The sequence below is a fragment of the Euprymna scolopes genome, chromosome 31 (genome assembly GCF_053919585.1).
Source record: "Euprymna scolopes isolate OS-2025 chromosome 31, ASM5391958v1, whole genome shotgun sequence".
Classification (NCBI taxonomy): domain Eukaryota; kingdom Metazoa; phylum Mollusca; class Cephalopoda; order Sepiida; family Sepiolidae; genus Euprymna; species Euprymna scolopes.
This window is the reverse complement of record NC_136512.1, coordinates 90,414,120-90,436,677: the sequence shown is the minus strand read 5'-3', so window position 1 is coordinate 90,436,677 and position 22,558 is coordinate 90,414,120. Positions and strand designations below refer to the sequence as shown.

Here is a 22,558-nt window from a genome sequence, read left to right as displayed (position 1 = left end):
CCTTGTGAACGATCCCGCAACGGTGTAAGTGGTGACGGTGATCAAAATCAGAGGGGAAAAATGAGTTCATTATATATATATATATATATATATATATATATATATATATATATATATATATATATATATAATTATTTTTTATTATAATATATATATATATATATATATATATATATATATATATAACAATAATAATAATAATAATAAAGGATGAGATGTATGCGTGTGTGTTTATATGAAAATATTTAACCAATAAAATCTTAAACTACTGGCATAATAACACTGAAATTGACAGGAAATAGTAATCATAGAACAAGGATGATATATAACAAGTAAAATCTTTGGTTGGATGGATCAATAATGCGCACAGAAATATGTCGGCAAGTTGAAATTCAAAATGTTTGTTTCCAGTTGCCGACATATTTCTATTACTTTTGCGAATGCGCAAATTCATTCATAGCTAGTCTACATATAGTTGTGTGTTTATGTACTAACGAGTAGCCGTTTATCGTGTGTTAGAAATCTACCAGTGGCAGTGTTCAAGGAAAAAATCTGGCGATGTTTAACAAAATGTGACTGTAAGGTTGGGATAAGAAACCCTCATATGTGCTGCAAAGTTAAATTATCTGAAGTATCACATTGATAAAACGGCTGAAAGGTTAGAATGTATAACACCTCGTCAGTAGTTGAATAAAAGTTAGGTTAAAAGAAATAGAAGAGGCGTCATGACAATATTGTAAGAAAATCCCATTCTAATATATGTAATATATGGTAAAGAGTGATAATGTGAAGTTATAGTGAAATATGAATTTTCAATGTGGAAATTTCATTACAGCAAGGAGACCAGATTTAATATTGTTGGTAAAAATAAACACACGGCATATATTGATATAGCAATGCCAGTTAATGCGTATGTGGAAGAAAAAGAAAATAAGGTTGAAAAGTATTAAGATTTGAAAAGGGAAATAAAAAGATTGTGGAGGTTAAATAAGGTAGATATTGTACCTGTTGTGATGACAGCCCTTGGAGATGTGACAAAAGGATTTGAAAAGTGGATTGAGAAAATTAGGATTTATTGTAATTTTGGAGTACATCAGAAGACTGCCTTGTTGCGAAACGCCAGAATTTTGCGGAAAGTGCTGGAAGACGGAGAAAAGAAGATGTTGATAGCCTATGTTCATTTGTTATGATCCGCCTATCAATATAGAATCGATATAAACAACAGCCAAACACAAAAGTGTGACAACCGAATAAATTATAATACGAATAATAATAACCATCAAATCAATAGAAATGAAAGAGAATATCCAAAGAGAAAAACATTCAAACGGAAAAAAAAAACTCTTCTTAAAACAACTTTCGGGGGATTTTATTTTAGATGAGCCCGACAAAGACCTTTTAGCATCACATTGTTACTGACAGCAAAACAAAACAACGTAATCAGAACGAACTACATAAAAGTCTAGAAAAACAAGACACAAGAAAGCGGTGAATAAAGACTATGTGCACACAGAGACTAAACGGTTAACTACATTATTAGTAAATGTTCCAGACGAACACAACAAAATATAAAACGATTATGACTAAGTCGGAAAATAGTCCACTGCGAATTGTGCAAATGGAATACAGGCAAATGATAGAGGTGCAATCCGGAGTTTTGGAAAATTATAGCCAATAAATATTCTAAGATATTGAAATAGAAACGGATAAACTGACCTAAATAAGAAGACAAAACATACTGAGAATAATTGTAGGAAAAAAATTATCGGATCGGGTTGGTATTAGGGTGAAGCTCTGTTAAATAATGACACGAAGCAACGCCGGAATAAACAAGAATGAGAATTAAAGTAACAAAACGCTTGGACGATGCCAGATGACTCAAAAACAAAGAGCGAGTGGGGCAGAAGCAACCCAGTTTCTGACCTGTGACGCAAGTCGGTGACATCAAGAGAAAAGCGTGGAGAGTGTCAGAGATCGAGTTAGGGTTAGGATTAGAGTAACGCTCAAGAAGGCAGAAAAAGTAAAAAAAAGCACTTGTCAGACAATTGAAAAGTATATAGAACATTAAGAAAATTACTGTAATATCGATTATCCTAGGAGTACTAAGGCAGATATTTAAAAAAAAACTTACACAAAAGCTAGGAAAAGCATTACACAAAATTTTGAAATGATGAAACAACTGAAATGTTAAAAAAAATCCTTGACTTCGGAAGCCAACCCACATAACCAGGCGACATCGGCCAAGCATTGAAATATATTTGTTAACATCAAAAAGGGTTGATGTGCCGTTAAGCCTATAAATGAAAACAAGCGGATCTAATTATCATTGACTGTTTGCAGATATTTTCATTAATTATTTTTACAGATTTGTCGCCTGGTGAAAACCGGGTGGTCTTACTAGTCAGGGTATCAAATAGAAACTTTGTTATGGATGATAAAGAATGCCGGAAACAATGGCGGCGAAAATATAGCAGATAACAATGGCCGCCAACAAGAAACGACTTTACCCTTTTATTGTTTGCCTAGAAGGTTCTGAAAGCAAAATATATTTACTGACAAAAATAAACACGGAAACATAGCAGAGAATAGATCGCCTATTGTCTGCGGCGTAAAAAGGAGCGGATGATTATATTATCGGACTTTAGTGTTTCCTTTGTCACAAGTGAGCGGGGGGTGAGGCTGATGAAGGCGGAGGCTGGTCAATACTGTCGGTCCTATCGAGCAGCAGGGTTAGGGTTAGGGTTAGGGTTAGGGTTGTGTGGTCTTTGCTGGTATTGCGTGACTAGATCAGTGTTTCTTTTTGATAATAGATGTGAATGGTGTCGTTCTAGACGAAAAGTCCATTAGGGCGCGGTCACTGCTTTCGAGCTGTGCCTCTTCTACATGTAATTTTTTCTCTTTCAATATATAACTCATCTATATCTATAATATAAATCTCACTTGTCTGTTTAAATGTATGCATATATGCATGTACATGCCTGGATGCCCGGCGTTGCCCGGGTGTTAGGAGGTGCGTGTTGAGCAACAAAAAAAAACTGGTAGTAGGCAGGCAAGCTCGAACCTGTACCGCGAAGGATGCATAGAATGTGAAAAAAAAACGTGACGTCTTTGCTCCTGCGTCCATCGCCAAACCGGAAGTGACGAAAGTTTAAATTAAGGCTAGACAATCGAAAAGAGGGGATGGTCTTGGAAAGTATCAGCGAAAAAAAGCAACCCCTCCCTGTAGAAAAGTGCCCAGTTGAAGGTGAAGGAATAAAGGCTTTTAGCCAATTTTTCGATATTTCTCACCCGAAGGGTCGAGCTTCAAAATGATACCAATCTCATGAAACTCTATCGTATTTGTCGAAAGTTTTAGGCAGACATACAAACATTTAAATACATTTAAACAGATAGGTAAGATTTATATTATGTATGTATGTATGTATGTAGAGATTAAGCTGTCGTACAAAGTTAAGACTCTGTGACATGATACTCCCTCAGGCATTTGGGCTCATGGACTTTAAGTGTCCGAGGGAGTGGCACTCGTCTGACAAGACGTTGCAATCATCATGTATGTATGTGTGCATGTATGTATGTATGTATGTCTTCCTAAACTTTCGACAGGGGCGCCGGATTTTTGGCTAAAAACATTAATTCTTTCACCCTCAACTGGGCATTTTTCTCAAGGAGGGGTTGCTATTTTTACCAATATTTTCGAAAGTCCTCCGATCTTTTTGATTGACTAGCCTTAATTTAAACCTTCGCCACTTCCGGTTTGGCGATGGACGTCACGTTTTTTTTTTCGTTTTTTTTTTGTTTTTGTTTTTTGTTTGTTTTTTTTTTTTGTTTTTTTTTTCACGTTCTTTTCCTCATTCGCGGAACGGGTTCGAGCCTCACTGCTTACTACTACATTTTTTTTTTTTTTTTTGCTCAACACACACCTCTAAACACCCGGGCAATGCCGGGTACCCAAGCTAGTTTCTATAGATAAGTTACTAGAATTGAATCCTACGTTGTCCGGGATTGAATGATGATCAACGAAGATTTCGCACGGAAATATTTTTATTGTCATCGAAATCGATGAAATCGCACATTTTTCAATCAAATCGACAGTTGGGGACTCATCACACTGCGAGAAAGCTTCGCATACTTCCTCGCACTTCATTCACAACACATTGTAGTCAGCATTGCACTGTGCAAAGCCTATTGTTCATGTTATGAAATTATTATATAATAGCTTGAACATCAAGTATCATGATGCAATTGTGCTTTAAACAGAAACGTTCATTTCGAACAAACCCTTGTCATATCAAAGAACCTACTGGTGATTTTATATGCCAGGTGTTTCTGCTTGTGTGGTAATAAAACTACTCAAATGCACTCGTGATTTTTGGTTGTATATAAATGTTTACTTTGTTCAAAATTGTCTGTTCCTTCTTTTATCAGATTATTTCGGTTATCGATTATCGATTATCGATAATCGATACTTATCGAAAACATATCGATACAAAACCTACTTAAGAATATTGCCAGATACATAAAGTACATTTGTGTAGAAGTTCCGTTTTATATAATAGAAGAAATAACTCTAAAGGAGAGTAGGAAGTTGGCCTTTAATTAAATTCTCATAATGTTATGAATTAATCGTGATTTATAAATCATCTTTTATCGTCCATGCCTGATGCCCTCGCTTCTCTTCATCAACACAGTCTCGTGTAGTTGTTGCTATATAAATAAAGCTTCTTTTTTCATTCAGGAAAGAAACAAAGAGACGTTCGCTGAGTTTCCTAAAGATTTTATTTTGGGACAGAATAGACTCACACCGGACGGAGAGAGAGACTAACGTTTTCTCAGAAAAGAGGCGTTGCGAGTCTATCTCTGCTCTATTGTAAACTTTGTTCTCATCACTCAGGACACGTCCTTATTATTTTTGATAATCCAGCGATGCATTTTGAGGCTACTGGCAATGATCTTATTGTCATGACTTGTATCAGTAGGAAGCATGAGTTGTACAGCGGCGCATCTCCAATCTCCCTCTTTGAACATTGTGTCACGTTCAGACATGATAGAAGGCTCCTATCGCTCTTGGAATTTGTACACAACCGGCCAAACAGGTGTTCATTAAACGAAAATATAAGCATGTTGTCTTTTCCATGGCGACAATTTTATCGACGTCCCCCCTGTATTTGGTTACTTGTTGAGGACCCTGTGAGAGCAGCAATTAAGTAAGCTAGTGTGGATTTTGACAAGGGGCACATTTAGTGCATGATACTAATTCGAATCTGCAAAACAGAATTATTCCCAGTGTGAAATCAACGATGGTTGACATCTGAGTTTAAACTAGTCGCTAGATAGAAACAATAGTCTTCATACAAACGAAAGTTAATTATTTTAGAATGCTTTTATTTACACATTTCAAATGTGTTTTTCTTTTTCAATATTACAAGCGTAATACTAAACAGATTTTAATTCGAAATGGTAGCTCATTTCTTTTCTATACTATTAATAAAATTCTGAATGTTTATTTATTTATGTGTATGTATATATATATATAGCAATAAAACTTTCGAACGGATGCACAGAATTGAAAAATTGTCCTTATCTCTATATGGTTCGTAACGAACAACGCCGAGCCACACAAAAAGAATGAAATAATGGTTTTTGGGCTGTTACGTTTTTGTTGAAAAAGTTACCTGCCTATGTCAACGGAATTTAGCATTGTCTGCATACAATCACGGTAACATCTTTCGGCATACGGACAGGACTTGTGGCGCAATGAATAGCCCGCCGAATACGGATTAGAAGATTCCAGGTTCGAATCCTGGCAATTTCGTAATAATTGTAACCTCATTTTATCCAAAGTTTACTCATTATTCTGATTCTTAGTTAGTTTTTTTTGTTGTTTTTTTCGGTGATTTTGTTTTGTGCATATGGGAATTTCCCATACTCCGAGTTCACAGGGTAAGCGTTGATGGTAAGACGATGTTGAGTGTACTTGATGTTGAGTGTACTCGATTTTGTGTTTGACTCGGTGTTGTGTGTGCCGACGTGGCGCAGCCGCTAGTACTTAATAAAAACCATACCACTTGTACAGTTTCTCATCCCATTATGTTTAGGCCAATAAACTGCAGGTTTGTCTTCATACTATCCATGTGAGATGGAAAACGTGTTTGAGGTTGGGTGCTCTTATCGCGTTATTGTGTGTCGATTAACAGTTTACAAAGCGACAAAATTGATGCGTTAAAATCCACTTTCATTTGTTTTTCTGTTGCTTTTTGGTTGTTAGAAAAAGCAAAGCTAATATGTTGGCCATTAACGCCCATCAGTCGCGGGTCGATATCGAGGTGAGAGTCCAGGGAAAGACTAGATGTGAAAGACTTACATTATCGCGATACTTGGCAATCGATTGTTAGCGCATTTGTTAGTCGTCTATCTGAGGGATCTAACAAATAAAACAATCATGTCTCCTTAAAAAAAAATAATCCTGTTCAAACCTATAATAGACATGTAACGCATGCGCGAGAAGTTTTGCCAACGTCATGTTTTTTTTTTTCAATTTAGACATTTTAGCAACTATTTTCACTGGCTAAAAAGCGAAAGTGTTTGCGATGCCTAAATACCCTATATATCAAGATTCAAGTTTGTAGACCAAATATTCAGAGAGGAATTTGGTAGAGAAGTTTCGTACACACACAGACAAAGTCATTTTTATCATATAATGATTAGATCACTCTGACTGACGTAAAAAGACATTTAAAAATAAAATGTTAGCGAATGGATACGGTCTTTGCTAATCAAGCCAGAGATGGCTTGTGTTGCCGGGTTCGAATATATCGATTTGTGTTAATCGTTAAACTATTCACTAAAGATTACCGAACGTATAAAACACTAGTGTCTGTAGGTATTTAATTATTGCATTTATTTGCTTCCCCACCAAGCAAATTAGGCACAAGGCCGTTTTTAATGCGGGGTAAAAACCAGCTCCCCTAAAAGTAGGCAAAAAGGGGGCACTCTGGTTACCAAAAATAATAATTGTCCCAGTATAGAGGGTTTCCCCTCCATTGACTGGTACAAATTATCTTAAGTGCAGCATCTGCAGAACAGATACTACACTTTGATGGTATTTATTTGCTCCCCCACCGAGCAAATTAGGCACAAGGCCAATTTTTAATGTGAGGAGTGAAGGGAGGGGGAAGGGAAAAGGGGACCAGCTCCCGAGAGGTGGGAAATGGGAGCTGGTTAAAGGTCAGGCATGTGGGGTTGCCCCCACATCTGGTCTTTGCTAGTCATAGCTAGTCATAGCTTGCAGTATCTGCCGGAACAGATGGTATTTATTTGCTCCCCCACTGAGCAAATTAGGCACAAGGCCGTTTTTAATGTGAGGTAAAAACCAGCTCCCCTTAAAGTAGGCAAAAAGGGGGCACTCTGGTTACCAAAAATAATAATTGTCCCAGTATAGAGGGTTTCCCCTCCATTGACTGGTACAAATTATCTTAAGTGCAGCATCTGCCGGAACAGATGGTATTTATTTGCTCCCCCACCGAGCAAATTAGGCACAAGGCCAATTTTTAATGTGAGGAGTGAAGGGAGGGGGAAGGGAAAAGGGGACCAGCTCCCGAGAGGTGGGAAATGGGAGCTGGTTAAAGGTCAGACATGTGGGGTTACCCCCACATCTGGTCTTTGCTAGTCATAGCTAGTCATAGCTTGCAGTATCTGCCGGAACAGATACTACACTTTGATCCCGGCCCGAAGGCAGTAAATAATTATGTCAGCCCCTTTAAGAAACTCGTTTCTTATCGTTGAGCACTTTCAGTTGAAATAAGTCGATCAATTTAGCTCTTATGCATATATCATCGTATAACGATTAGATTACTCTTACTGGTTTAATTTCAACGTTATATCATGCGATTAATGGTAGCCGAATGGATATGGTCTTTGCTAACCAAGCCAGAGATGGCTTGTGTTGCCGGGTTCGAATCTATCGACTGGTGTTAATCGTGACATCCTGCACTGAAGATTCCCGAAAAGATGAAACACTAGTGTCTGAAGGTATTTCAATTATTATTTAGTATTCAATTATTATAATAATTATAAATAAGTGTATATATATATATATATATATATATATATATATATATATATATATATATATATATATATATATATATATATGGTACTCCTGCAGTATTTTACCCACCGATTTCACGATCTTAGCCGAGCGTTGATCGACATCCGTCGGAAAACGCCGGAACATGGCGAGCGGTACGATACTCTATCAGCCAATCAGGGCGCTTCAAACGAACGCGCAGCAGACGAATAATTTTCATTGAAATTACACACATAGCGTTTCATTTCAGTTATTTTATTGTTCAAAGTAAAAATACACAGCCTTTCATTTCAGCTATTTAATTTAGCGATAAAAAAAAAAAAACCGGGAGCTGTTGGAAACATATTTATGCGAATTTATGTGGAGACAAAAATTTGGACACAACCCTTTTGTCTCCATAATAAATCAAATCGCGGAAGGCTACCCGGTTTGGGAAGGAGCTTCTTTCCACATCCTCTGAAAACCCTTTGCTCCCTACTTTGCCTCTCTACAGTCAGTAGAAAATCTTCCAGTCGGAACTAAAGATAAACAGTAATTGTTGTGCCCCCCCCCCTACAAACATTACTGAAAAAAAAAAAAAACATTGTTGTTACTGTTTAATAACGTTTTGTTAAAAACAAACAAGAAAAAAAAAAACATTGAAGTGTTTATTACTGTTGCTTATCCCCCCCCCCAAAAAAAAAACCAACGGAAAACAAAATGAACCAAAAAAAAAAAAAAAATATTCAACAAAATAAATTTATTTTACTTTAAAAAAAAACTTACGGTAAGTGTTTGTGATTTATTTTATCCAAATTTTTTGTATTAATTTTATCCATTTTGTTGTGTGTGTGTGTGTAATATCTTTTCCTTGTAATGTTGTTGCTATTCACATACTTTTAGCGTTCTTGCACCGTAGCTCCGAATTCTCGGCTTTCGTCGGCGTTAACGCCGAAAGCGTTCGTCAACGCTCGGCTAAAATCGTGAAATCGGTGGGTAAAATACTGCAGGAGTACCATATATATATATATATATATATATATATATATATATATATATGCATGCGCAGGGAAACTCACTGTCCGTTTGTTTGTAAACAAAGTAGCAATGAGCTTCTTTAATAGACACTTTATCAGGGACATTTGCGTGGGTAGAGCAGCCAACTGTTAACTCGATGGGGGTTGTCTAGCCACACAGATGAGTTGTGAGACAACGAAACAGTACTGTATGTAGATGACTTTATGCAGACGTTATTGTGGTTCTAACGAGAGAGAGAAAATATATTTAGAATAATTGAAAGTACCAACAGATTTTGTTTTTGTTTTGTTTGTTTTGTTTTGTTCTTTGTTGTTTTTTTGTTTTTGTTTTGTTTTTTTTTTGTTTTTCAAATACGAAACCATGGTAAAAAAATAAAAACAACTTTAAAAATACGAAACCATCTACGAAGCCAGTAACTTTTCTCCTTTTCTTTTCCAAGATGGCGACCAGTATGCCTGACGAAGGTGGGAGGCTACACCGACCGAAACGTTGCACAAATAACACTCAAGAATAGAACAACAATCCGATCAAAACATGCAATACAAACAATCATCTAAAAAAATTTAGAACTGTAATTTTTAATAGTTATATATATATATATATATATATATATATATATATATATATATATCAAACTATTAAAATCCTAGAAACACTCACCTATTCAAATGAGAGAAACAGGCGTTTGTGTGTGACTATATATATATATATATATATATATATATATATATATATATATATATATATAATATAAAGCTGTGTGTGTGTGTGTGTGTGTGTGTGTGTGTGTGTGTGTGTGTGTGTGTGTGTGTGTGTGTGTGTGTGTGTGTGATCACGAATAGGCTCCTGTATGGTTGACCATTTTAAAAAACTGATTGCATATAATGATAGAAGATATATCGAGACACAGGAATTGGTATGTTTGATCTTGCAGAACGGTGATTCATTAAAATTGCGGGGTCTGCGTTCGCGCCTGGTCCACAAAGTATGGAAATAAGAAATTTAAAAATTAAAAAAAAGTGTTTTGATATAGATGTACATAAGAATACTTTGATAAGTATGTTTTAACTTAAATAGGGATGGTATAAGAAAATTGTGGGGTCTGCGTTCGCGCCTGACCTCCATAGAATAGAAATAGGCACAAACTTTAATAAAGACGTTTCATATCTATCTGCGTAAGTATACTTTGATAATTATGTTTCAGTTTGAAGAAATATGGTATAATAAAATTATGGGGCGTTCGTTCGCACCTGACCTCCATAGAATGGAAATATGTCACAAAGTTTAACAAGGGCTTTTAATATAGATCCACAGAATATTGTGATACGTGTTTCAGTGTGAACAGGTATGGTATAAGTGATGGGGTTCATCTATTTTATTTTTACTTTCATCATATTTTGCTTTGGTTTTGAGACCCCCAAATTCGAAGCTATCTCTTTATGACCCTTCCTTTTCATAACCTATCATACTTTCATAAATCATAATCCATTTTCTGTGTGTGTATATATATATATATATATATATATATATATATATATATATATATATATATATATATCCTTTTCCTGTTTCCTTTTTAGATTAAATATGTTTTTAACTCTTTTTCAAAGTGTTTTTTAACATGTTTTATTATTTGCTCTTATTATAAGCTCTATCTCCTACTTGGTTTTATCGAGGTTTTACATCTGGTTGAGATTACTTTATAAATATTAATTCTTTAATATTTATAATATACTTTAGTTTTACCATCTTGAATCATTTTTATAAATTTAATTGTAATTTTTATTATTATTATTATTATTATTATTATTATTATTATATATATATATATATATATATATATATATATATATATATATATATATATATATATATATATATATACTATGGTGATGTGTGGAAATTTGAAGAAAACGACAATCGCAACCCTAAAAAGTACATTGACCTCCAAACTTTATTATTGACCCTTTACACTTTTAATTTCATGTCTACTATACCACCCATCGAGCAAGAAAGCAGCAATTCTTTCCCCTTTTTCAGAAGCATCGCTTATAAAATGTGAGGATTAAAAAAGGGAAAATATAGGGTCAGTCTTTTAATCCTTACGTTCTCCTTATTTAATACTCTTGACTTCGCCTTGCACACTCTCAAATTTATGACAAAAAGGGGAAAGAATTGCTGGTCATGGGTCGATGATGGTTGTACTGAGGTTGAGATGGTACGTGGAGATTTTCAAACACAGACACATCCGCCATAATATTCTTCAACATACAACTGTTTAGTTGTCTATCTCATTAATCTTTATCCTTTATTTATAAATAGAGTTGACTCATTAGCAAATAAGAAAAGATTTCCCTGTGAAATCAGTTGGTGCGGTTCCCATGTAGGTTGGGTAACTGTAGGCGAATGTTGGCGCCCATATTGAATTTTTAATAAAACATTATGCTGTAAAATTTTCTGCCATATTCAGACTTCTTGTAAGAATTCGATTTCAGTAAAAAACTACGAGCACATTTTTTTTTAATTCTTTTTCATCTCAAACAAGACGCGTTGGCCTTCGGGACAAGATCAAAGTGTAGTATCTGTTCTTCAGATGCTGCACTTAAGATAATTTGTACCAGTCAATGGAGGGGAAACCCTCTATACTGGGACAATTATTATTTTTGGTAACCAGAGTGCCCCCTTTTTGCCTACTTTTAGGGGAGCTGGTTTTTACCTCACATTAAAAACGGCCTTGTGCCTAATTTGCTCTGTGGGGGAGCAAATAAATACCATCTGTTCTTCAGATGCTGCACTTCTATTTCTTGTTCTCTTTCGGTGGAGGAGAAATCCTTCACGACTGAGACAATTTTTATTTTTATACCTTTTCTCCACGTTAAAAAACGACCCTGGTGTCTAACTCTGTCCCGTGGGGAGGCATAGTAAATAGGTACTATGTCGTCAGATGCTACAGTTTGGGATAATGTAGGGGAGTTGAGCAGTAAGATGTTTGTTTCTATTAAATTTAAACTTTTACAGATTAGTACAATCAGGAAAGCACGAAACAGAGAAGGAATTCCAAAATCTAGCAGTTCGAGGGAAGAAACTATTAAGGTGGAAATCTTTCCGGCATCCATGTGCCTCAACTATAAAGTGATGGGATTTTGACGTTTGTCACATTAGTAGGAAGTAATGTTCCTATTTACTATGCCTCCCCACGGGACAGAGTTAGACACCAGGGTCGTTTTTTTTTATGTGGAGAAAAGGAACAAAAATAAAAATTGTCTCAGTTGTGAAGGATTTCTCCTCCACTAACATAGAACAAGAAATTGAAGTGTAGCATCTGAAGAACAGATACTACACTTTGATTTTCACCCAAAGGCCAAGAATTTTGGTACAATAAATCGGAATCTATTGAACCGGCTTCCTCCGAAGGATGAACTTTCATGAGAGTATAAAATCGACAAGCGATCTCCAGTCTCATGTACATACCCTGTTATATAGTCAGGGATAAAACGTGCCATATGTTATATATTAGATGAGATATTAAAACAGTCATATTACATAGTGAAGTGGGATATTATTTTGTTTTTATAACGGGATTCGATATCAACGTATAAATCGCATGTTTGTTTAGTCAGAGGATATGATATTGGTCTATAAACTGAGTCATGTTGTATCAGAGAGTTAACACACGGACATATATTACAGTTCATATATAAGAAGAAGGATATAAGCTTTATACCTTTCTTTCTTCTTTGAGTTCTTCTTCAGTGCTGAGTTCCGTAATGAAACGTGAAACGACCACACCATAACCAATTGAGACCTCTGTGCTTTCTTCTGTTGTGAAACCACAAGAACAACACTTTATATTTTTGAAATATAAATTTATTTCAGTTGTCTCAAACGGTCTTCACAGGGGAGATGACAACGTTAGATTTATGCATCTCTTGCAGAGAGGTGTCGATGTCATCCTATATACAGCGCCTGATATTCCCAAATGTGTCACCCATCTTAGACTGACTTATACAGGCTCAACATTGCTTAACTTCGGTGATCTAATAAAAGCCGATGTGTCAACGTAATTATGCACAACGTGTACTCTATTACTCGAAATAAGATGAGCCAACATTTGCAAGATGCTGACCTGATCTCTGATGTTGACTACTATGACATTCAAATTTTTCTTTCATAGCTTTTTTACTTGTTTGATGTCATTTTTCCTTGTGCATGCGGCAACACCAAACCCAGGCTTAATTTACTTGTTATGCTATCCAGTTGTATTTCTGCTGTGTTTAAAAAAAATGACTATACACTGATGTATTAAAATATAACATTATACATTTAGTGTTGGTGACAGTTATGGATGGTTGGTTGTCAGGTGAGAAATGCACGCACGGGAATTGGACGAGTTGATATTTCTCATGCTCAAATCGTCAACCAACAACGATATCCATTTTGATGGTTGTTATTATGTAACCATTTGTGACCACTTGCTACGCCTCTTTTCGACGTCTTTGTTACTATAGACGCACCCATTGTCGTTTCACTGGATTGACCTGACTTCAATTACATCTGTGTAACTTTTTGTCCAAAATAACCTTTCAATCACCATACTTTTAATTTATCTTCTTTTTTTTTGACATTTGATTAAGTTTGTTGTTTCTTCCCATGCAGTAGCTTGTGTCAGCTTCATTGTTTTTATTCAAATAACCTTTTGGTACATTTGATAATTATTTCATGTTCTTAATAAATATGTTGTCAGGTGCACGCTTTTGTAAAAATGATTTCTTGGTGTACACGGCCTTTAAACAATTTTTATCTATACCATACTTAAAAGTAACAGTACACTGTCGCGAACATTTCATGTATACTATGTTAAAAATATTTCAATAGCTAATAAATCGAAAATCAACTATTATTCTTTATGGCAAGATTTTCATTATTTACACATATAGAACATACTCCTGTAGATATGTTATCGATTTTCAAAACAGTATTTAATGCGAATATTGATCATTTTTCTTATTCCTCAGGTCGCTACCGGCTAAAGGTGGTGCTGATTACTCGAAGCAGCATCGATCTCGTTTGGGACGATTTCAAACCGATCGATTACCCTTACGAATACATCTTGTTACGTTCCTCGCATTTCGCGACTGATCTTCGATTATGGCAACAGGAAGCAGTGAGTAATCGATTACTACAATCAATTCCATTTTTTGGAAAATCATTATTTCATTTTTTTAATATAAGATTAAGGCGTGTGAAGTTCCATGATATCATTTGGTTTTAAAGCACTAATATATATATATATATATATATATATATATATATATATATATATATATATATATAACAGTAAATGCTTGTATGTGTATGAAAATATTTAACCGATAAACTACTGATCAAATAACACTGAAGTTAACAGGAAATATTAAGCAGTTGACATTTCTTCCCGATCCGCTGCTTCCCTGGCAGTACTCACATGCAGAAATTCAAATATAATGTGAACAGACATCTCGCTGCCCAACTCCCTAAATAGTATCCCTACAAATCTGGTCCCAAATAATAGCCCTCATGACTAAGTTGCTCTGTGCCTTGTTTGGGGTGACATGACAATTAAAAAAAAAACTTACACCAAGGATGGTTTATGGCTAGTACAATCTTTGTATAACACTATTTATATCCCGGATAACATCCGCATACCTTGCTGACAACATAAGAGTCGGGTGTTGTTGTGTGTGTCTGACACTTGGTCAAAAGTTCCATGTGCCAAAGAAATGATAAAATATTTGCTTGTTAGAGATACCGGAAGGAAAATTTAATTTTTCAACGAAGTGGGGCTGAAAGAAGGTTGGAGACAGAAAGCGTGACCAACGACCATAGAGACGTTAGAAATCAGTTACATGACTTATGTTAGTGAGAACCCCCGACCTCCGTCAAAAGTTTGATAAACCGATTTTCTTGAGAACGAAAAGAAGAGAAAAGAAAATGGGTTTAAGAGAGGAGAGAGAGAAAGATAAAGAAAGAGAGAGAAAAAGAGAGAGAGAAAGATTTCGGGAGAAAGAAAAAAGAGAAGAGAAAGAGAAGTAAAATAGAGAGTGAACAGTTTATCTCAGAGATGTGGGGGCAGAATTGGGGTTTTCATTTTAAAAAGTAGATAGGAGATACTTTCTTGCTGGCTTTCACAGAGGAAAAGTCAGCTTTAAGCTAGCAGCTCTAAACCTAAGTTGAAGAACTTTTCCTCCTCCGATTGAGAAGCTATCTGAAAGAATTTGCTTTAAATCATAATTTCCTTGGCCTTCGGGCCGGGATTAAAGTGTAGTATCTGTTCTTCAGATGCTGCAAGCTTTGACTAGCTATGACTAGCAAAGACCAGATGTGGGGGCAACCCCACATGTCTGACCTTTAACAAGCTCCCATTTCACACCTCTCGGGAGCTGGTCCCCTTTTCCCCTTCCCCCTCCCTTCACTCCTCACATTAAAAATCGGCCTTGTGCCTAATTTGCTCGGTGGGGGAGCAAATAAATACCATCAAAGTGTAGTATCTGTTCTTCAGATGCTGCAGGCTATGACTAGCTATGACTGGCAGAGACCAGATGTGGGGGCGGCCCCACATGCCTGACCATTAACCAGCTCCCATTTCCCACCTCTCGGGAGCTGGTCCCCTTTTTCCCTTCCCCCTCCCTTCACTCCTCACATTAAAAATCGGCCTTGTGCCTAATTTGCTCGGTGGGGGAGCAAATAAATACCATCTGTTCCGCCAGATACTGCAAGCAAAGACCCTATGTGGGGGCAACCCCACATATAAGACCTTGGTCAATGTAGGGGCAACCCTTCATACCAATTGTCACTATCCAGCTCCCCTACTCCCCGGGGAGTTGGTCCCCATTTTCCCTTCACTCCTCACATTAAAAATCGGCCTTGTGCCTAATTTGCTCGGTGGGGGAGCAAATAAATACCCCTTGGCCTTCGGGTCGGGATCAAAGTGTAGTATCTGTTCCGGCAGATACTGCAAGCAAAGACCATATGTGGGGGAAACCCCACATATAAGACCTTGGTCAATGTAGGGGCAACCTTTCATACCAATTGTCACTATCCAGCTCCCCTACTCCCCGGGGAGTTGGTCCCCATTTCCCCTTCACACCTCACTTTAAAAATCGGCCTTGTGCCTAATTTGCACAGTGGGGGAGCAAATAAATACATCAAAGTGTAGTATCTGTTCTGCAGATGCTACACTTAAAGTAATTTGCCCCGGTCAATGGAGGGTAAACCCTCTATACTGGGACAATTATTATTTTTGGTCACAACCAGAATGTCCCCCTTTTATCCTACTTTTAGGGGAGCTGATTTTCCCACCACATTAAAAACGAATTTGTGTCACATTTGCTTTAGTGAGGAAGACAATAAATACCTAAATACCTAAATAATTTCTGCATCTGGAAACAGTTATTATTAATTAAGTCTTGAAAATCCCGAATAATTTGACTTTTCCTTGCACGGCTGCGTCTGTAATTATTTTATGCAATATTTATTTTCGTTTTAAGAATGCGTTATGAGTTTTTATTAATTACTAGCAGGGGTGTCCGGCGATCCTCGGGTGTTTGGAGGTGTATGCTGTGCAAAAAAAGCAAAAAAACAAAAAAAATGGTTAATTTTTTAAAACTTTGACCCCTATTATGACCCCTTAAAATTTATTGTTTCGGGCTCAAATCACTTTATTAAGTTAGATCCATGTTCAAGGAACCTAAATCTAAAATTTCAAGTGTCTAGACCCAAAATTGTCGGAGGAGTTTGGTAGAGTTCTTAAAGGTAAAATCGTTGAAATTAGACCCATTAACAGCCAAATTTCTGGCTGACACCCGTCACATCGATTTTCCCAAATCTCAGTACCCGGTATTTCGAGTCTATTGAGTAGGGAAATGTACACAGACAGACAGACACACAGACACACAGACAGACAGACACGTTCACTTTTATAGATATATAGATTGATTACTTTGATTTTAGAAAATAACCCAATTAATTTCCACCTGACGTTCGAACTGCAGCTGCGAGATTTATACACCAGTGCACCTGTAAGAGAAGACCTTTAACCCGACGTCTGATACGAATGACTTGCATGTTAAATGTATTTCACACATAGTTAGTGCACGTTGTGTGCACTTTACACATCACATCTGTAATTCCAGTAACTAATGAGCGTCTGATTACGTTTTGAAAGTGTCAATCGCTAGACAAAGATAAATGTGTAGCCACTAAGACTTAGGGTTAGTACTCATGGTCATATTTGTCTACATTGATGAATAATCCGTACAGAAATATGCCGACAAGTTGAAATGCAAAATGTTCATTTTAACTTGTTAAAATGTGTCTATTACTTTTGCGCATGCGCAAATTCATTCATGGCTTGAACTGGTTTAATTTTAAATCTTCCTTATCTTACTTCAAACGGTAGTGAACGCGGCTGGAGCGCTACTAGTTGATGGCATCCAAGTTATTTTTTTTTTTTTTTTAATTTTGGAATTAGTATTATATATTATGTTGACAAGAAAGTTCTTGCGGTTTTTACCTTTTAAATTCAGACAAATATATCTCGGTTCCAACAAAATTTATTGATCAAAATAAGCACCATCAGAATGGACACACTTTCGCCAACGCAAAACAGGTGTATTTATGCTAATAATGTAAAGATTTTGTGTTCTGGTGATAATTAAGTTGCTGAGGGCGTTTTTGATATCGCTTAGGTTTTTGAAGCACTTCTCACGCAGAAAGTTGTCGAGATGCTTGTAAAAGTGGTAGTCAGAAAGTGAAAAGTCTGGAGAGTATTGCGATTGAGGCAGAGTTTCGTATCCCAATTTATTCAACTTCTACAGTGTCGGTTTAGAAACGATCGGTCGCGCATTGTGGTGGAGGAGCATTGGGCCTTTTTTGTTGACTAATGTGGTCGAAGTTTCTAATACATTTGATCCATTTGTTGACAGTACTTCTTCGCCGTAATTGTTTCGTCTGCGTTAAAAAAACTGTAATTGTTTAAACCAATCACAGATCACCAAACAGTCAGCATGCCCCTTTTGGGTGCAACTCTGGCTTCAGAAAGTGTCGTGGAGTTTCATCGGCGTTTAACCACTGAGCTGAGCGTTGCCGGTTGTCGTAAAGAACCCACATTTCATCGAAAGTCACAACCTGGTCGAGCAAACGGGAGTTCTTGTAAAAGAAGGAAAGATGACACTTCATAACGGCGTTACTTTTAGTTGTAGTTCAATTAATAAGGCACCCATTTATTAAGTTTTTTTTTTCTATCTCTCAAGTGGTTAGAAATCGTCGTATACGTTAGATCTAATTCAGAAGCAAGTTCTCGAACGGATGGATTTGTTTCGACTAACGTTCTTAATTGATCGTTGTCAACATCCGATGGCCGACCACTACACTCATAATCTCCAAGACTCTCGTCACCACCATAAAATTTCTTAAACTATCATTTTGCTTTGCGTTCAGTAGTGGTCCCGGGGCCAAACACTTCGTTGATATCGCGAGCTGTTTCAGCATTTTGTTTGGACAAGTTTGAATTAAAACAAATATTGTGCGAATTTGCTGTTTTTCTATGTTGCATACAACGGTCTCAAAAGAAGATATAATCGTTTTAAAACGATTGTAATTCAAATGATTAGATAGAGGGGAAAACGCTCTTAAAAATGATATATAAAGTAAAGGTATTATAATGAAAACTTATTTGAAAATACATCATTTGAAATCAAAATTAAAAATTTCGCAAGAATTTTTTTTTTTCAACCTAATAATTATATACAATACTAGTAGGTCGTCTGGCATTGCCCGGCGTAAAATACGCTTAAAAATGATGTTATGATTATTGCAGAGTTCGTATTTATTATTATATTATATCGGACCCTATAAATAGTAATGATAAAAAAATAATTTTAAAAAATGACCCGTGTGCCACCACCAAGAATCGAACTAAAATGTTTAGCTTACAATTTACTTCTTCCTGTGACGTTAATGCCTGAGCTATGAATACATGTTTACTCAAAGGCTAAACATTAAGGCATAAACCGATAGCTATTACATTACGCATGCATATTCGTAATGCCGTCATTCGATCTTCACCTGGTAACTTTAATTTTTTTTTTAATTTTCACAATTTTGCACCGATTTCCTCCGGTTAAAACCCAAATATAAAGTTTTGTATAGCTTCAAATACCGTATATATTAAGTTTCATGTCTGTAGACCAAACACTGACAGAGGAATTTCGTAGACAAATTTTTTTTAACAAATATATATACACATACGTAACTATATATATATATATATATACATATATATATATATATATATATATATATATAAATAGAAAAAGGTTTGTGTTTACTATAACCTTTACGCAAATATTACGTAAGTATAAATCATGTAGAATATCTGCACGTAATAATTAACTAAACATGATCATCCTATTACACGTAATAGTTAACTAAGGATGATCATCCTATTACACGTAATAGTTAACTAAAGATGATCATCCTATTACACGTAATAGTTAACTAAAGATGATCATCCTATTACACGTAATAGTTAACTAAGGATGATCATCCTATTACACGTAATAGTTAACTAAAGATGATCATCCTATTACACGTAATAGTTAACTAAAGATGATCATCCTATTACACGTAATAGTTAACTAAAGATGATCATCCTATTACACGTAATAGTTAACTAAAGATGATCATCCTATTACACGTAATAGTTAACTAAAGATGATCATCCTATTACACGTAATAGTTAACTAAAGATGATCATCCTATTACACGTAATAGTTAACTAAAGATGATCATCCTATTACACGTAATAGTTAACTAAAGATGATCATCCTATTACACGTAATAGTTAACTAAAGATGATCATCCTATTACACGTAATAGTTAACTAAAGATGATCATCCTATTACACGTAATAGTTAACTAAAGATGATCATCCTATTACACGTAATAGTTAACTAAAGATGATCATCCTATTACACGTAATAGTTAACTAAAGATGATCATCCTATTACACGTAATAGTTAACTAAAGATGATCATCCTATTACACGTAATAGTTAACTAAAGATGATCATCCTATTACACGTAATAGTTAACTAAAGATGATCATCCTATTACACGTAATAGTTAACTAAAGATGATCATCCTATTACACGTAATAGTTAACTAAGGATGATCATCCTATTACACGTAATAGTTAACTAAGGATGATCATCCTATTACACGTAATAGTTAACTAAGGATGATCATCCTATTACACGTAATAGTTAACTAAAGATGATAATCCTATTACACGTAATAGTTAACTAAGGATGATCATCCTATTACACGTAATAGTTTACTAAAGATTATCATCCTATTACACGTAATAGTTAACTAAAGATGATCATCCTATTACACGTAAATGTTAACTAAAAATGATCATCCTATTACACGTAATAGTTAACTAAAGATGATCATCCTATTACACGTAATAGTTAACTAAAGATGATCATCCTATTACACGTAAATGTTAACTAAAAATGATCATCCTATTACACGTAATAGTTAACTAAGGATGATCATCCTATTACACGTAATAGTAAAGTAAAGATGATCATCCTATTACACGTAATAGTTAACTAAAGATGATCATCCTATTACACGTAATAGTTAACTAAGGATGATCATCCTATTACACGTAATAGTTAACTAAAGATGATCATCCTATTACACGTAATAGTTAACTAAAGATGATCATCCTATTACACGTAATAGTTAACTAAAGATGATCATCCTATTACACGTAATAGTTAACTAAAGATGATCATCCTATTACACGTAATAGTTAACTAAAGATGATCATCCTATTACACGTAATAGTTAACTAAAGATGATCATCCTATTACACGTAATAGTTAACTAAAGATGATCATCCTATTACACGTAATAGTTAACTAAAGATGATCATCCTATTACACGTAATAGTTAACTAAAGATGATCATCCTATTACACGTAATAGTTAACTAAAGATGATCATCCTATTACACGTAATAGTTAACTAAAGATGATCATCCTATTACACGTAATAGTTAACTAAAGATGATCATCCTATTACACGTAATAGTTAACTAAAGATGATCATCCTATTACACGTAATAGTTAACTAAAGATGATCATCCTATTACACGTAATAGTTAACTAAAGATGATCATCCTATTACACGTAATAGTTAACTAAAGATGATCATCCTATTACACGTAATAGTTAACTAAAGATGATCATCCTATTACACGTAATAGTTAACTAAAGATGATCATCCTATTACACGTAATAGTTAACTAAAGATGATCATCCTATTACACGTAATAGTTAACTAAAGATGATCATCCTATTACACGTAATAGTTAACTAAGGATGATCATCCTATTACACGTAATAGTTTACTAAAGATTATCATCCTATTACACGTAATAGTTAACTAAAGATGATCATCCTATTACACGTAAATGTTAACTAAAAATGATCATCCTATTACACGTAATAGTTAACTAAAGATGATCATCCTATTACACGTAATAGTTAACTAAAGATGATCATCCTATTACACGTAAATGTTAACTAAAAATGATCATCCTATTACACGTAATAGTTAACTAAGGATGATCATCCTATTACACGTAATAGTTAACTAAAGATGATCATCCTATTACACGTAATAGTTAACTAAAGATGATCATCCTATTACACGTAAATAGTTAACTAAAAATGATCATCCTATTACACGTAATAGTTAACTAAGGATGATCATCCTATTACACGTAATAGTTAACTAAAGATGATCATCCTATTACACGTAATAGTTAACTAAAGATGATCATCCTATTACACGTAATAGTTAACTAAGGATGATCATCCTATTACACGTAATAGTTAACTAAAGATGATCATCCTATTACACGTAATAGTTAACTAAAGATGATCATCCTATTACACGTAATAGTTAACTAAGGATGATCATCCTATTACACGTAATAGTTAACTAAAGATGATCATCCTATTACACGTAATAGTTAACTAAGGATGATCATCCTATTACACGTAATAGTTAACTAAAGATGATCATCCTATTACACGTAAATGTTAACTAAAAATGATCATCCTATTACACGTAATAGTTAACTAAGGATGATCATCCTATTACACGTAATAGTTAACTAAAGATGATCATCCTATTACACGTAATAGTTAACTAAAGATGATCATCCTATTACACGTAAATGTTAACTAAAAATGATCATCCTATTACACGTAATAGTTAACTAAGGATGATCATCCTATTACACGTAATAGTTAACTAAAGATGATCATCCTATTACACGTAAATGTTAACTAAAAATGATCATCCTATTACACGTAATAGTTAACTAAAGATGATCA

The 22,558-nt window shown here is 35.1% G+C and overlaps 1 protein-coding gene across 1 annotated transcript in view; it reads left to right on the top strand.

The window, feature by feature from the left end:
• The window catches only part of LOC145255857 (uncharacterized), a 254,038-nt gene that overhangs the window by 41,380 nt on the left and 190,100 nt on the right, over positions 1-22,558 (top strand). Inside the window, exon 2 of the mRNA XM_080114622.1 lies at positions 14,119-14,267. Coding sequence (XP_079970748.1) covers positions 14,119-14,267 — 149 coding nt within the window. The remainder of the gene's footprint in view (positions 1-14,118; positions 14,268-22,558) is intronic.